We start from the raw sequence: 14,570 nt of genomic DNA, 5'->3' as shown, positions 1-14,570 counted from the left end.
CGGCACTTAAAACTGGATTTATGGACCCCTGAAAACGTGATTCTCCCTGCTGGCCTTGTGGGATTCTGCACGGCAGGAATTCCAGATCAGATTGACTCTTGTTTGCGAAGTGAAATGGTTTGGTTTTCCCACCCACCAGCCTGGGATCTGAGAGTCAAGCTTGGCTTTCTCCTTTTCACGCGTCGCCCCTGTCCCAAAGGGTCTGTGGAATAAAACTCTGCCCTCAGAGGCCCGCGCAAGCCAGTTGTCCCGGTGTGGCATTTCCCCCTGCAACTGGGACTTAGCCAACTATTTGACTGATGCAGAAGCCAGACTGGGACCCAGCTCCCTGTCCTGGAGCTGCGTCGGCTTGGCTGGGTGAACAGGTGTGAAATGCAGTAAAATCCCCAGATCTGGCTCGGAGCGCAGCCAGGAGCCGGTTTGCTGCGTGATCAGGGCGCTTTGAGAGACCCCTGATTTAAAGATCCGGGAGAGGGGGTGGGTTTGGGGGGGTCTCTGGCAGGGCACCCTGCCCGTCTGTCCCTTTCCACAGTCTGTGCTGAGTCCCCAGCAGCTCTCCCCACTGTTTAAATGCCCCCCCTCCTTGCCGTTGCAGCCTCCAAGCAGCGGTGTTGCCAATGCCCATGAAGGTCCCGGTTCACAGCGTGTCCGTGACCAAGGAGAAGAGTCACATCCTGGTGGGGCTGGAGGATGGGAAGCTGATTGTGGTGGGAGCGGGCCAGCCCTCAGAGGTAAGCGGAGACCGTGGTTCGGTGGGGGTGGGCGGGAAAGGGTGCAGTATGAGCTGGAAGCACCAGTGAAGTAGTTGCATGATTGGAGGCGGAGGGTGAGACTGGGAAGGCACTGCATTCCCGGCCAGCCCAGGTAGGTGCCAAGGTGGGCCCATAGCCATGAATGAAGTCCGCGCCGCTGTCTGCAGACTGAGGGATTGACTCCTCGTGGGCGGCATGACGGCAGGGCTGGATTTCCCACAGCAGAACGCTCAAAATCCGGCCCCTCTCCGGAGTGTGAAATGGCTGGGATCAGCCAAGCCTTGGCACGAACCCTTAGGACAAAGGTTCTGCCCGCTCCACGTCTTTGGTGAGACGGCTCGTCCGTGCCGGAGGGCGGGCTCCAACCCTCGAGGGGCTGGGCATCCCAGGGGCCGGGCGGCTGCACAGCCTAGCTGTGTGATGAGACCCTGGCCTGGAGGGCGGGGCTCTGTGATGCGGGGCGGCCCCCTTTACAGAAGCCGGATCTGTAACGTAGCCAAGACGGACTACGGCCCTGCTTCCGCCGAGCGACCCCATCCCTCTCCACGAAGCACCTCCACGTCGCTCCTCAGCCCTGTCCCTTCATTCTGCTTTCTCCCCAGGTGCGGACGGGGCAGTTCCACAGACGGCTGTGGCGTTCCACGCGCCGGATCTCCCAGGTCTCCTCTGGAGAGACCGAGTACAACCCGCCCGAGTCCAAGGGACAGGCTTGATGTGAGGTGACCTGTCCCCAGAGCATTACTGGACAGAGATGTCCTGCAGCAGGAGGTCTCTGAGGGGTGGCGGAGGGGGCCGGTCCAGCCTCGCCACTCAGAGGTATCTGCACTTCCCCAGGGAGCATGGCGATCACCGGGAACCGTGGAAGCCTTGCCGCACCGGGGCTCTCGACCACTCGCTCTCCGAGTATGCAGAGCTCCGGATCCCTTTCCGAGCCAGGGGCCTGCACCGGTGACCCTGGCTGGCCGAGCCAGGATGTGCGTGGGATGATCTGGCGTCCCCCCAGCCCATCCCGTTTCCTGCAGAGCTTGAAGTGGAAAACGTTTTTGTATTCTTCTTTGTGACTTTCTCGCTGGATGGAGAGGCCAGGAAACCTGCAGCCGGTGCCCCCTGCCGCCCAGCAGGGAAACGTCGCAATAGATGCGAGACGATGACCATCGCTGCATTCTCAGTCCTCCTTGGGTGGCCTTAACCAGACCCTGTTGCACTACGTAGAGAACTTGTACCAAAACCAAGGACCGCTTTCGGCAGGAGGCCAATCTGCTGCAGAAAAGCTTTAATGTGATGAGACTGGCGAGAGCCTATTCTGTTTTCCTCCCAGAGGTTGAATTTTGGAGGGCAACAAATACCAGGGGCCCACAACGATACCTACTGATCCCCAAATCCTAGATGTGTATAGACCCCCTGCTGGCAAAGAAGGGTGTTGCGCTTTCATTGGGATTCTTCAGAATATGGTTTGTCTGCCTCTTCCAACAGGGGCACCCAAATCCAGCACCTCCCAGGGCCCCCGTCATTTGCTGGTGGGGCCTCTTCTAACTTTCCTATTGATTTATACGTTTTTTAAAAAAACAAAAATAAATGTGCGCAATCTTCTTGTCTCCCAAGACTGGTCTGTTCCATGGAGCACGAGCCGGCGGGGCTCATTGGATGACTTCACCAGCAATAAAACCCGGCCGTTCGCTAGCTTTGCCTTCCTCCTGCAGCTCCGCGGCTGTAACGGAACTCCTGCCTGGCTGCGCACCGGATACCCCTGCTTGTAGCGGGAAGGAGAGTTCTTCTGTCTGTCCGTCTGTCTGTTTCTGATACTGAAGTGGCACACGGTAAATAGGAATTGGGCCAGAAAGAGGCTTGTTTTTGCAGCCAACGGCCAACCCTTCGCTGCTCTTAACCAACTGGGTGGGTTGGGGGGTGGTCCAGTCCTGCAGACTTTCCATCCCTGGTCATGGTGAGTTTTGAACCCCACGCTGGCACCTTCTCTGAGGGACCCAGGTTCTGATCTCTGCATGGCCAAGGCCTTGTTGATCCAGAGAGGAACGGGGGAAGTGGGGGTTGCGTTAGGCTAGAAGCAGCTGTCTGAGGTTAGTGATGTTTGTGCCTTGGGCATCTCCCCATTCAGACATAGCTCGCAGCTGCAGGGAGCCCAGCAGTCCCCGTGAAAACGGAACATTCCATGTTTACGATGCAGGGCATGAGCCCATCACCAGAGCGTCTGGGAGCGAATGGCCCCCAAACAAGGGGGCGATGGATCGATCCTTGCAGGACATGGTTACTGTCACTTAGCTGGAAGGTGGAGGGAGCTGCCGTGTTGTTCCCCATACTTCCTCTCCCTGATTTAAAAACTCTCCTTCCGTCAGGTAAGCCAGGGGTGGAAGAGACTGGTGGGGCTTTACTCCAGCCATGCTCCGGATGCGTCTGGGCGGAGAGTTGTGGAATCCACAGCCTTTCTGCCTCATGTTGATGTTTGCAATAACAAGCGCCCTGGTGCCAGTCTGCTCTCCCTGCCCCTGGCGCCAGTGACTGCCCATCACTGGGCCGGGCTTTGGTTTGGAGAGGAAGGGCAGTGACTAGCTTGATGCCGTAGGGAATTCCACACCTGACTCCAACCCCCCTCGAACTCGGGAGATGTTGGTATCTTGGCTTGAGCTTCATAAACGGCTGGATCCAAACTTCCCAGAGACGGGGGAGCGGAGATTCGGTTCTGGATCATGGCTCAATTCCATCTCTCTGCAGAACCCCATGAAACTTCACGGTCCTAGAGTCAGGAGGGGTTGTAGTGAGGTGGGGTGTGGGTTGAAGAGCAGTCTGTCCTTTCCCCTGCTCCCCAACCCATTCCCTGGCTCTAGGAAAGGGATCTCTCCCCTGCCCCCGTATACTCTAAGTATGTTACGCCACAGTATGGAGACAGGCTGCTCCCCCATGACCAGGGATTTCTCCTAGAAGTCGCAGGTCCCTGGTGAAGATCTGTGGGAGGGAGGCAGGGTGGATGGTATGAAACGCAAAGAGATGGTCAAGGAATGTTACGATCTGAGTTCGATTCTTGACGGGCTCAAAGCCATGTGCCCTGGGTTGCTAGTCACTATCCCGTTGAGCGATGTGCTTTGCTTTTATTCATAACAATGGGTCGTTAAAGCTGCTGCACCTTCCATCCTTGCAACTTTCTTCCGTCGGTCCGCCAGGGTCCCTTTCCGTCAAACTACAACAGACGATGGTTGTATGCCGTGACGTGATGGTTCCATGCCGTGACGCCTCCTGACCAAAAAAGGGATAGTCTCTGCCTTGGGACACGGTCATTCGGTAGCTTCTTTCCAACAAGGGCTGAGAGGAGAGGACATGGGTCCGTTGTGGCTCATGCTGGAGGAAACATCTACTGTAGGCCTGGGACAATCATCTGCAGATGCTGAACTGCAAGTGCCACTAAGAAGGGGAGAGAGGCTCTCTAAATGCACTGCTTGTTAGCCACCGGACCCTGTTGCGTGCGGAGGTTGCTGCTGGTCTGGAGGTGACTTTGTGATGTGTGGCTGGTTAGATCACGCTCGTGCGCTGAACAGCACCTCAATTCTCTTCACAAAGAAAAACAAAAAGGCAAGAAGAACCAACACTGGGCAAGAGGCTCAGACAATGCTCTCAACTTCATACCCTGGGTGAAGATCAAGGTTTAACCACCGACAGTGCAATATTTGCAACTTGTAGAGAAGACGTTTTTTAGCACGTGTGCTGTATTGAGGTTTGTGTGTATATAATACAATATATATATAGTTTTTGTAACTTTTTTGAATGATGTAAATCTAAAGATTTCTACTACTTTTTTTCCAAAAACGGGGTGGTAAGTATTTGGAGCTTCCCAGAATCCCGCTGGCTTTTATAGAGCACCAAGGGACCTACAAGCCTCACCGTGGATTTTTCTGTCATCCTTCTTAGAATTGCTCGGGCCAGTGGAAATTCAAGGGGTCGTTGCTGGCCCTGTTCTGAAGATGCTTGAATGCCAGGGGTACCTGCTCTCTGGTTGGCCTCTGCCATGTTCTTCTACTTGAAGAAATTTTTCTTTCCCTCCTTTCACTTTGCTTGTACCTTCTCTGGTTATATGGAGTCAGGATGCAACTTGCTGAGGGCTCTTTCTGCTCCAGTCTTCTTCACAGATAGCAATGCTTGGGCCATGCTCTGAGACTTCTGTGTGGGGAAGAATTTGGCAGGTTGGGATGCTCCCCTTCAAGGGGAATGGTTTCCTTCTGACCTGCAAGATTCCTTCCAGCTCCACTCACCCCTGGAATAACAATGTGAAACCTGGTCTTCAATCTTGAGTGTCTACGTTACAGGGCCCGGTTGTTTAAGTTGTCATTTGGGCAAGCTAACGTAAGCACCCAAATTTGGAAAAAAAACTGGCCCCCATGCCTAATCCCTGCGTGCAGTGGTATGACTGTAGGTGGTTACATGGGGGCCCCCCTACTTCTCTACCTCTTTTGGGAAATGAATGGCTCACGGTGGATCTGCCTTTTGGGGAAGTGAATTCAAGCAAGTGGTTTGACCAGGGTAGCACCACTGGTACTCCCAGCTCTCCGGCCTGACGCATGTAGTGTTGGAGCCTTCGTGCCTATCAGTTGTGCTACATACAGATCTCCAAGCATCCTGAATCTTGGGGAGGCGGCATGTTAACAAATCCACCATCCTTGTGTGAGATTACATCCCATGCAGATATGAATGCAGTTCTCATTCCTGTATGGAATAGAGCAGTGTTTGCTTGGGGAGACTGGCAAAGAATTTGCAGGCACAGGTTGATAGCTGAGAGCCAACCCAGGAATTCAGACTCCCCGTCTCTGACCAAGTGGTCCTCCAGGCATTATTTGTGGGACCATTGCCTATGCTTTTCCTTTAGAGCCAGTCGTGAGGAGAAATGGACTAGCCAAGTCTTTCACTCACACACTCCAGTCCCCACTGTCCAGCAGGGAAGAGAAGGGCGAATGACAAATCCACACAAGGGGTGTGTTTGGTGCTCGGAAAAATGTATTTCTATTGTAGCTTTGTCTACAGATTCTTTCCAAAAGTAAAATAAAGCACAATCCGATTAAAAAAAAACATTTATGCCTTAAACTTGAAGAGGAACATGGCCTCATTCTGTAGGGGGATGGGTTGTCCGGTTTGCTAGCAATGTACGGTGGATGTGATCTAATAAACTTTATAAAGGAATACACGTTCTCAACTCCTTGACTTTCCCTCCCCCTCCCCCCACTGCACCCACTTCCTGTGTGATAAAACTTGGCATTTCTTTAGCATCTTTCATAAGAGGACCTCAAAATGCTTGACAGCCATAAATGAAGACTTGATTTACCCATCTGCAATGTGGGATCTTTCTGTCTTGGGAATTTTGATGACTTGCCCAAGGTTGTACCCCAAGTCTGTGGTGGAGCTGGGCGCCGAACCCAGGTGTCCTGGTTCCCAGCACAGTTCTTCCTCATGGCCATCACGAAGTTGCATGGGTAATTTTTGTTTGTTGCCCGCAGCAGTGTAATCTCATCCATATTGACACAGTGGATATTGTGTGTGTGTTACACATTTAGGGCCCTGCCTTCTGCGTGTGCAGACAGATGGCACTTTGTGAACATTTCTGAAAACCTACAAATGGATTGAACTACGCAAGAGAAATGCCAGGAGCGCCACAGGGCCGAGTTGAGGTTGCTGTGAGGACTTAACATCTGCATTTCTTTGAACCTTCCTTGTCTAAAACTTTCACACGGGTCTCAATGTAGCTTGGGCATTAGCCGAAGCTGTAGAGATTCGTGTGCTTTTAGACACAGATCAGGAGTTCAGTCCGCACAGGTGCCCCAACCAATGAGCCAGCATGAGACCTCTGGGACTGGCTTTTCTGCCCGAGCTGAACTTCTCCATTCAATGAGGTCAGGTACTGGAAAGAGCTCCCTTCCCAAGTTGTTCCTGTCCTATAACCTCCGTGCCCAGCCACGTACAGCCTGTACTTTGAGGCTGGAGAGGGACGCTGGCCAGCTGCATTCTGGAGTGACTTCTGCAGCCCTTTGCATCGCCAGGCCAGGGTGAGAAGTAGCACGCTTGTCGGTTGTCCCACGTGGAACAGCCCTGAGAGAGGAACTGGGGATCCCGTTCAACCCTGGTGCGGTGCTGACGGCAGTGGGTTTACACCTGTTTGCCCTCACGTCCAAACTCTTCCACCAGGGCAGGCGGCGTGGCCTCCTGGGGGGCTGCAGTTAGGGAAGTCGCATGCGTGGCAAAAAAGTTGCCCCAAGTTGGAATCAAAACTCAGGGAGGTGGGCAACCATCCCAGGGGGGCAGAGACTGAGTCTTCCTTTGGTGCGGGGAAGGCCCCTCACAGCCTGGATCTCCTCTCAGCAGGAAGGAGGGGACTTGGGAGCATGAGCCCCTTTTCCGCACTGGGCTTGCCTCCATGTTCCTTGCCCGGCTTCTGAATGCCCGTCTAGCTACGATCCCTAGCGTGGATGGGCCCTGAGGCATTTCTCTAGAGCCTCATCCCTGGGCTAGCTAAGGATCTTCCCTGGGAGCCAGCCGGAGCTGGCCCTCTCTCATGGCAGGGATGTGGGCATCTTGGCTAAAGCTCCAGCCCCCAGGTGAGGTGTCCACAGAGCTCAGACCTGGTCTGCCTCCTGCCAGGTTCTCAGCCAGGATCAGTGCCGGGGGCTCCCGCCCGTCTGTTTGGGTTTCAGCCTCTAATGAGAACCAGAACACGTCCCCCTCTGTCGGCCAGCATCTGCTCGCAGGGGGGAATCTCTCTTCCTCTTTGCAGGCTCTTTGAACCCTGGACCGACAGCCCAGACCTCTGCCACTTGGACTAGAGGGACGGCTCCCTGAGCTGGCCGCAGTAGCGGGCTGTTCACGCAGGCTGGGGTACTCCAGAGAGAATTGCAATGATCCCTTTGCCTTGGTATGGGCTTCTGGAGCAGTGCCTCGCTGAGTTAACCCTGCCGCTGCTGGCTGGCATGCTGTAGGTCCCCCCCGTGAGCTTGTGCCACTCAGTGCCCCCCATTAGACCCAACCGCTGCCTGGGTGGCAGTGGGATTCTAACGAGGAGGAGCTACTGCAAAGGGCCTGCGCTGAAAGGGTTAAACAGCAAAGACAGCTGCAGCGTCCAACCTTCCTCCATCCCTGATGCCCTCTCTGCAAGGCTTTTAACGCTTCAAGACACCAAAGAATCAAGCTTGACAGGAAGTGTTACCCTAGCGTGCATAGGGAAACTGAGGCACGGACTATAAAGCCCCATAGTTTCAGAGACGGCTTCTGCTTTGGGTTGCTTTACGGAACGGGTACCCGGCTTCAGCCACCTGACTCTGCGGGACATAAGTCGGCTTCAGCTGATGGCGATCGGCCCTGCGGGCACCCAGCACCTCAGCGGGCTGGGCTCCTTCCTGGTGCCTCGAGTCGGGGCCAGCCAAAATGGAGGCACCGAAATGGTCAGAGTCCGTTTGGGACTCGGGGAACCTAACTGAAGTGCCCAAAGGAAGCCAGCAGCAGGGCTAGACCCCAGGGGTCCTCACCACAGTGCGAGAGGGGTGTATCCGGGGCAATGGGCATTGAAGGAAGCCTGCATTCATCAGCCAGTCGCGGAGGGGGGAGTGGGTGGCACCTGCAGGAGTGGCCGCGCCCAGTGCTGGTGGTGGGCAAGGTGGGGGGGGTGAGGAGGAACATCAGGCAGCTGAGGGAGTGCTGCCAGGCGCTGGGCGTGCACCTGAGGCCTCTTGTGAAGAAGACAGACATACACGATGGTGTGTGGGCTGGGTGTTGGGTGCCCCTCGGATCTCCCTTCCCCCTGTCTCTGGGTGCCCCCCGGCTCTGCTTCCCCCAGCCCAGCTCTCCTCGCCTGCTCTCTGGCTCCTGGCTCTGTGCTTGTGCAGGCGAGCCGGGGACCTCATGACGGGGGAGAGGCACCAGGGCATCGTGGTAGCCATGCTGGCCAAGGCCCGGCTCTTCGCCATCACCCGCTGCCCTTGGACAAGCCGGAGCTGAGCCCAGCCATGGCCAGGCGCCTGCCGGCTTTCCGGGTGGCCTGGGGCAAGCCCTGCCTGGTGGAACTGAACCCGGAGTGCGAGAACGGTGGACATGCGGGAGACCCCAGCTCAGCGGTGGGGGGGGGATGCCTGGGGGCAGGGAAGCCCTAGCCCTGCCAAGTGCCCCCTCCTGGGCTGTTCCTTTGAGGGGCATTAGCACCCCAGTCAGGCACTGGCGCAGTCTCAGTGGAGGGGCCTAGGCCTCACGATCTTGGGCTCCAGCAGCCTAGGAGGTGTTGGTAATAGCGGAGAAATTTGTTTCTCTACCACTGAGGGGGCCCGGGGCTTGTGCTGCCAACCCTCCCCCTGCGCTGATCCGCGTCAACCAGCTCATGGGGGGTTTTTTACGGTCCCTTTTCCGTTCTGTTTGCCCTGGCGCACAATCTCCTCCGGGCTTTAGGGGGCGCCCAGGAGCCAATCTGCCGTGGCGGTGGGGGAGCGCTGTGGCCGATGCCCAGCGCCCCAGCGCTCCTGCCCGCTTCAGACGGGAATATTTCTGTCAGATGTTTCTGAGGATGTTAAATTAGTTGCAGACAGGAAGTGGCATGGGGGGGGGGGGGCAGCACATTCCAGGCCTTTACAGCCTTTAATCACCCAAATGTGAAGCAGAGGAGGCAGCGGCAGAGAAAATGGGGCGAAGGATAGCTGCAAGCCACAGCTGGTGTGGGAGCCGCTGGTCACAGGCTTTGGCTGGGTGGGGAAGGCTGCTCCGGCCGGAGGAAGGAGGCGGCGGCGTTGTCTTTGGGCCGTCAAATCCCAGGGCGACCAGCCTCTGGTATCAGCCGCTTCCCAGGGCGGCTTCCAAGGCAGGTGAATTCTTCAGTGACGTGCTACGACCCCGGCCGCTGGGCTGGTGGAGGGCCTTGCGGTTCCTGTGCCAGCATGGACCTTGGGAGCCCTAGGGTTCCACACGCTCCTTGGGCATGCCCCTTAGCCGCTCTCTGCCTCGGTTTCCCAACTTGTACAATGCGGAGATGATACAAGGGGAGGGGAGGGAATAAATCCAGCTGTTAACGAGCTTCGATGCTGCGCTGCCGGGAGCCCTAGACCAGCTAGGGAGGTAGATGGCCCCTGCTCTGGCTGCATGAGGATAGAAATGCTCCTCTTCTCAATTACGGCCCTGCCTCTTCCCCTCAGCAGAGGCAGGGGCTCACCGGAGGAATTGCTGCTCCCTTTGTTCTGGGCCCGCTGTGTACGGAGAGAGAGGCCTTGGTTCCAGCAGGGGGCGATCGCCCTTCTCTCTCCTGCCCTCCCAGTCTGCCGGGGCTTTTTAGGGGGCTGCCCCCACAGCTCTTGTGCCCGGCATGCTGCCGTGCAGGCAGATGGGGCAGCGGACGCTTCTCTCCCTGTTCCTCTGCGCTGCCTACCCACCCAGCAACTCCAGCTCGGGCCAGCTGCCCCTGACCGCTGCAGCAACGGGGGGCACGAGGGATGGGTGGAGGAAAGTGGGGGAGCCCAGCCTTGGAGGGGGAGGGGAAAGGGGGGAGCCCAGCACTGGGGTAATACAAGGTCAGGGGTTGGGGGGTCTCCTAACTTGAGCTTATGTGCCAGATGAGTGGGGACCCTTGGGAACCGACTGCCTGATAGGATGAATGAGGGGGCATTGAACTGGGGTCGTTCTCCTTTTTCCCAGGGGCTCTCGAAGATCCCGAGGGCTGGGGTGCTGCAGGCAGTGCCCAGAGAGGGTGGGGAGCCTGGATGAGTCCTCCAAGCCCTTCCTTGCTCCAGGCCGTGGGGTGCCCCCGACAAGCCCTTTGTGGGATGTTCTTGGCCCGCAGCTGGGCAACGGAGAGTTGCGCAGTCCCAGGGAGGGGTATTGGGGGAGATGCCCTGATTGCTCGTGCACACACCCCCGCCGACTCCCCAGAGGATTGTGCCCTGGAAGGACTCCCTGAGCCCATCTGTCCCGGATTAGCAGCTCCATGATCTCATCTCCTGCCAGGAATCTGCTCTGAACTGGGGCCTGTTTACATACCTGGCTGAGTGTGTAAAGCCCTGGCTGACTCAGAAGCTCAGCTGGGGGCCTGAGCAGTGCTGGGAAGGGGCGAGCACTGCAGGGAGAAGTTCAGATCCTGATGCAGCTCCCCCCATTGCGTGCATTCCCCAGGCCAGGAGCCAGGTGCAGCGACAGGGCCAGGGGGTCCCGGGGCTGGACTAGTGGGGGCCCGCAGGCTGGGAGCCAGGTGCAGCGACAGGGCCGGGGGTCCCGGGGCTGGAATAGTGGGGGCCCGCAGGCTGGGAGCCAGGTGCAGCGGCAGGGCTGGGGGGATCCCAGGGCTGGAATAGTGGGGGGGCCGCAGGCTGGGAGCCAGGTACAGCGACAGGGCCAGGGGGTCCCGGGGCTGGAATAGTGGGGGGGCCGCAGGCTGGGAGCCAGGTGCAGCGGCAGGGCTGGGGGGGGTCCCGGGGCTGGACTAGTGGGGGGCCGCAGGCCAGGAGCCAGGTGCAGCGACAGGGCCAGGGGGTCCCGGGGCTGGACTAGTGGGGGGCCGAGGGGCAGCGGCAGGGCTGGGAGGATCCCCGGGCTGGAATAGTGGGGGGGCCGCAGGGCAGGAGCCAGGTACAGCGGCAGGGCTGGGGGGGTCCTGGGGCTGGACCAGTGGGGGGCCGCAGGCTGGGAGCCAGGTACAGTGGCAGGGCTGGGGGGATCCTGGGGCTGGACCAGTGGGGGGCCGCAGGCTGGGAGCCAGGTGCAGCGGCAGGGCTGGGGGGGGTCCCGGGGCTGGACTAGTGGGGGGGCCGAGGGGCAGCGGCAGGGCTGGGGGGATCCCAGGGCTGGAATAGTGGGGGGCCGCCGGCTGGGAGCCAGGTGCAGCGGCAGGGCTGGGGGGGTCCCGGGGCTGGAATAGTGGGGGGCCGCAGGCTGAGAGCCAGGTGCAGCGGCAGGGCTGGGGGGGTCCTGCGGCTGGAATAGTGGGGGGGCTGCAGTGCTGTGAGGGATGGTCCAGGATTGGGAGCCCAGAGGGTGCTGCAGATCAAGTTAGGATGCCCTAGCAGAGCAGTGTGTAGTTTGAGAGTCTTGCTTTCCCCGTCCCATTCAGCAGTGCCAAAATCCCCAGGAGGGTGTTCGCTGCTCTGAGGACTGGTCCCAGCTCTGTAACTGATTCACTGGTTGACTGGCCTCAAAGGAACCCCAGCTGTGCCTCAGTTTCCCTCTTCTCTCTTCCTCCCTCACCCCCGGGGGATGATAACAGTGACCCCACTTTTGTAGGGCTGGAGCCTGGGCTCTGAAACCCAGTGGGAGGGAGGGTCTCGGAGCCCCAATGTCTACGTTGCTATTTTTAGCCCCACAGCACCAGCCCAAGTCAGCTGACCTGGGCTCTGAGACTCGAAGCTGCAGATTGGGGGCCCATTGTGCTAGGCGCTGCACGTACACATGGCAATGGCAGCCCCTGCTTAGCAGAACTTACAGGCTAACTGGCGAGAACAGCCAAAGGCTGGAAGAAAGGCGGTTTGATTATCCCCATTGTACAGAGGGAGAACCAAGGCCCAGGCACGTTCGATGACCTGCTCAGAGGTGCACAGGGAGTCTGCAGCTGAGTCGTGACTTGAACACAGATCTCCTGAGTCCCAGTCCAGTGCCGTGACCACGTGGCCAGCCTGTCGCGTTCATGTGAGGGTCCCAGGAACTTGGGCTGCGTGAGCTCACAGGCGGCGGCCGAGGGCGCTGATTCAGCTCGACGCCCCAAGTCGCTGCCTCCCGCCGTGCAAGGCCCTGCCACAGCACCTAGGGCTTCCCACTTCCCCTCCCCGCCAACGGCGTTGGCCAGATGCTTCCCTGCAACACCGTCCTGCCTCTCGCTGGCTCGCGGGACGGGCTGACCTGGTGTGACCCTGTGCGCTCACCCTGCCTGGCTGCAGGAGATGGGAACGGCCCCTTGGCCAGACTCCCAGAGTGCTTTGCGCCCATGGTTTGCAGTTGCCAAGCCCAGGCATTTAAGGGGAGGCAGCCGTGATGTGGTCGCGGGGAGACCGATCGTGGGAGATGCCCAGCCAGGTTCTGGCGTCCGGCAGGTTTATCTTGGCCGCCAGATCCCAGGCTGACACGTGGGTGGGAAGTGGCTGTGGCTTTCGGAGCAGGGCTGCAAACTTCATCCAGCCACAGTGCTGGGAGCTGCCCACAGGCTCACCTCCCCCTCTGCTCTCTCCCTACCAGCCTGGGAACCCCGCTCAGCTCCGGAGAGGCCGCGAGGTTTGTTTGTGGTGGACGCACGGGTGTTTGCTCCTGGCAGATCTGCTCAGAACAGCTGCGGTTTGTTTTGGCACTACGCAGGGCGGGCAGCTGCATCACAAAGGCAGGAGGGGGCACTTGGAAAAGGTGCCACTGGAGATGCTCCAGCAGGAGCTGGCATTTCTGCTGCATTGGCAGGGCAACTGAAGGGCAGCTTTGCACCCACGGGATGGGGGGCTCAAACCAAGAGGGTGGGGGCCTGGTTGGAGGAAGGAGCAGGGCAGCAGAAGGGTTAAAATTCCTGCAGCGAGGCAGTCCGGTGCCCCTCCCTAGCGGGAGGCATTTAACCCCGAGGGCGCAGGATGGACGGGTGCCCTTGACACCTGATGGGGGTTCTTGCCCTCCCTGGCGTGGCTGGGGCCTGGAGGATCGATACGCTAGCCGGGATCTGCTGGGGCTTTCCCATCTCCTCCCCTCTCTGCTCTGCCACTCGGTGTTGGGCAAACTGGTGCCCTGACGTGCGAATTCCCAGGCTGGCCCTTGGCTGAGGACACGGGCGATTGGTCGGTCGCCTAGCTTGGCGATGGCCTTCTGCTAGCGCTGCTCCACCGTCCCTGGGCTGGGAGCCAGGGTCTTCAAAGCATACATAGCCGTAGCTGTTGTGAGCTGCTGGGGACCCCGCGGAGGTGGTTTCCAGCCTGCGTCTCTGGTGCATACGCGTGGGTTCGGCCGGCGTAGTGAGAGATCTACATGCAGCCAGGGGGACGGGGGACTGCCTGGCTTGTTTAACTGGGGGGGAAGGGGGAATGAGGACCCTGCCTCTTCTAAACTTCATCTCCTCCCCCTTGGCTTGTCCAATTAAATGTGAAGGGCCCGATCCTCAGCGGGTGCAAATCAGCCTCGATCCCACTGCCTTCAGGCCTCAGCGGGCCGTTAAGGCCTGGTGATATGCGAGCCCTGCGGTGCGCGTGCCAGGCATTGGGGACTGAGGGCGGAGATGGCACCGCGCTGGTTTTAGTCATGCTCCAAGACCAGCTATGTAGCTTAGGTACTTAGCTGGCCCCCCGTCACCAGAATAGCTGAGCGGAGGGCTGCCAGGTGTCCGGTTTTCGACCAGAACGCCTAGTCGAAAAGGGACCCTGGCGCCTCCGCTCGACACCACCAACCAGGCCATTAAAAGTCCAGTTGGCAGCACAGTGGGGGCCCGGGGCTAAGGTAGGCTCTTGGCCGGTCCTAGCTCCACGCGGCTCCTGGAAGCGGCCGGCATGTCCCTGCAGCCCCTAGGCTCTGCATGCTGCCCCCGGTGCCGGCTCCGCAGCTCCCATTGGCCGGGAACCACGACCAATGGGAGCTGCGGGGGGTGACATCTGCGGGCTCAAAGGTGGCACATACCGTGCAGAGCTGCCTGGCCGCCCATGCGTCCAGAGGCCACAAGGACCTCAAAGCCGTGGGAAGGGCAGCCTGCTTGACTCTGCCGGGGAGAGGCCAACTGGCTGCATGGTGTGTGTCCGGCAAGCATCCTAGCCGTGCTCTATGCTTCGCTCTCCCAGGCAGCTCCCCACCCTTGGGCATGGATGGAGGCTGATCACAATGGGAGGCTGTTGGCCTGAAAGCATTTCTCCCCCT

At 58.8% G+C, this 14,570-nt stretch overlaps 1 protein-coding gene across 1 annotated transcript in view; it reads left to right on the top strand.

Annotated features, from left to right (window-relative positions):
* The window catches only part of NBEAL2 (neurobeachin like 2), a 181,140-nt gene extending 178,787 nt beyond the window's left edge, over positions 1 to 2,353 (top strand). Inside the window, 2 exon segments of the mRNA XM_065582541.1 lie at positions 596 to 731; positions 1,355 to 2,353. Of these exon segments, the coding sequence (XP_065438613.1) occupies positions 596 to 731; positions 1,355 to 1,465 (247 nt within the window). The 3' untranslated portion in view covers positions 1,466 to 2,353.
* The last annotated feature ends 12,217 nt before the right edge of the window (positions 2,354 to 14,570 follow it).

The sequence above is a fragment of the Chrysemys picta genome, chromosome 2, assembly GCF_011386835.1.
Source record: "Chrysemys picta bellii isolate R12L10 chromosome 2, ASM1138683v2, whole genome shotgun sequence".
Classification (NCBI taxonomy): Eukaryota; Metazoa; Chordata; order Testudines; family Emydidae; genus Chrysemys; species Chrysemys picta.
The sequence above is the reverse complement of the archived record's forward strand: the minus strand, read 5'-3'. Positions and strand labels throughout refer to the sequence as shown.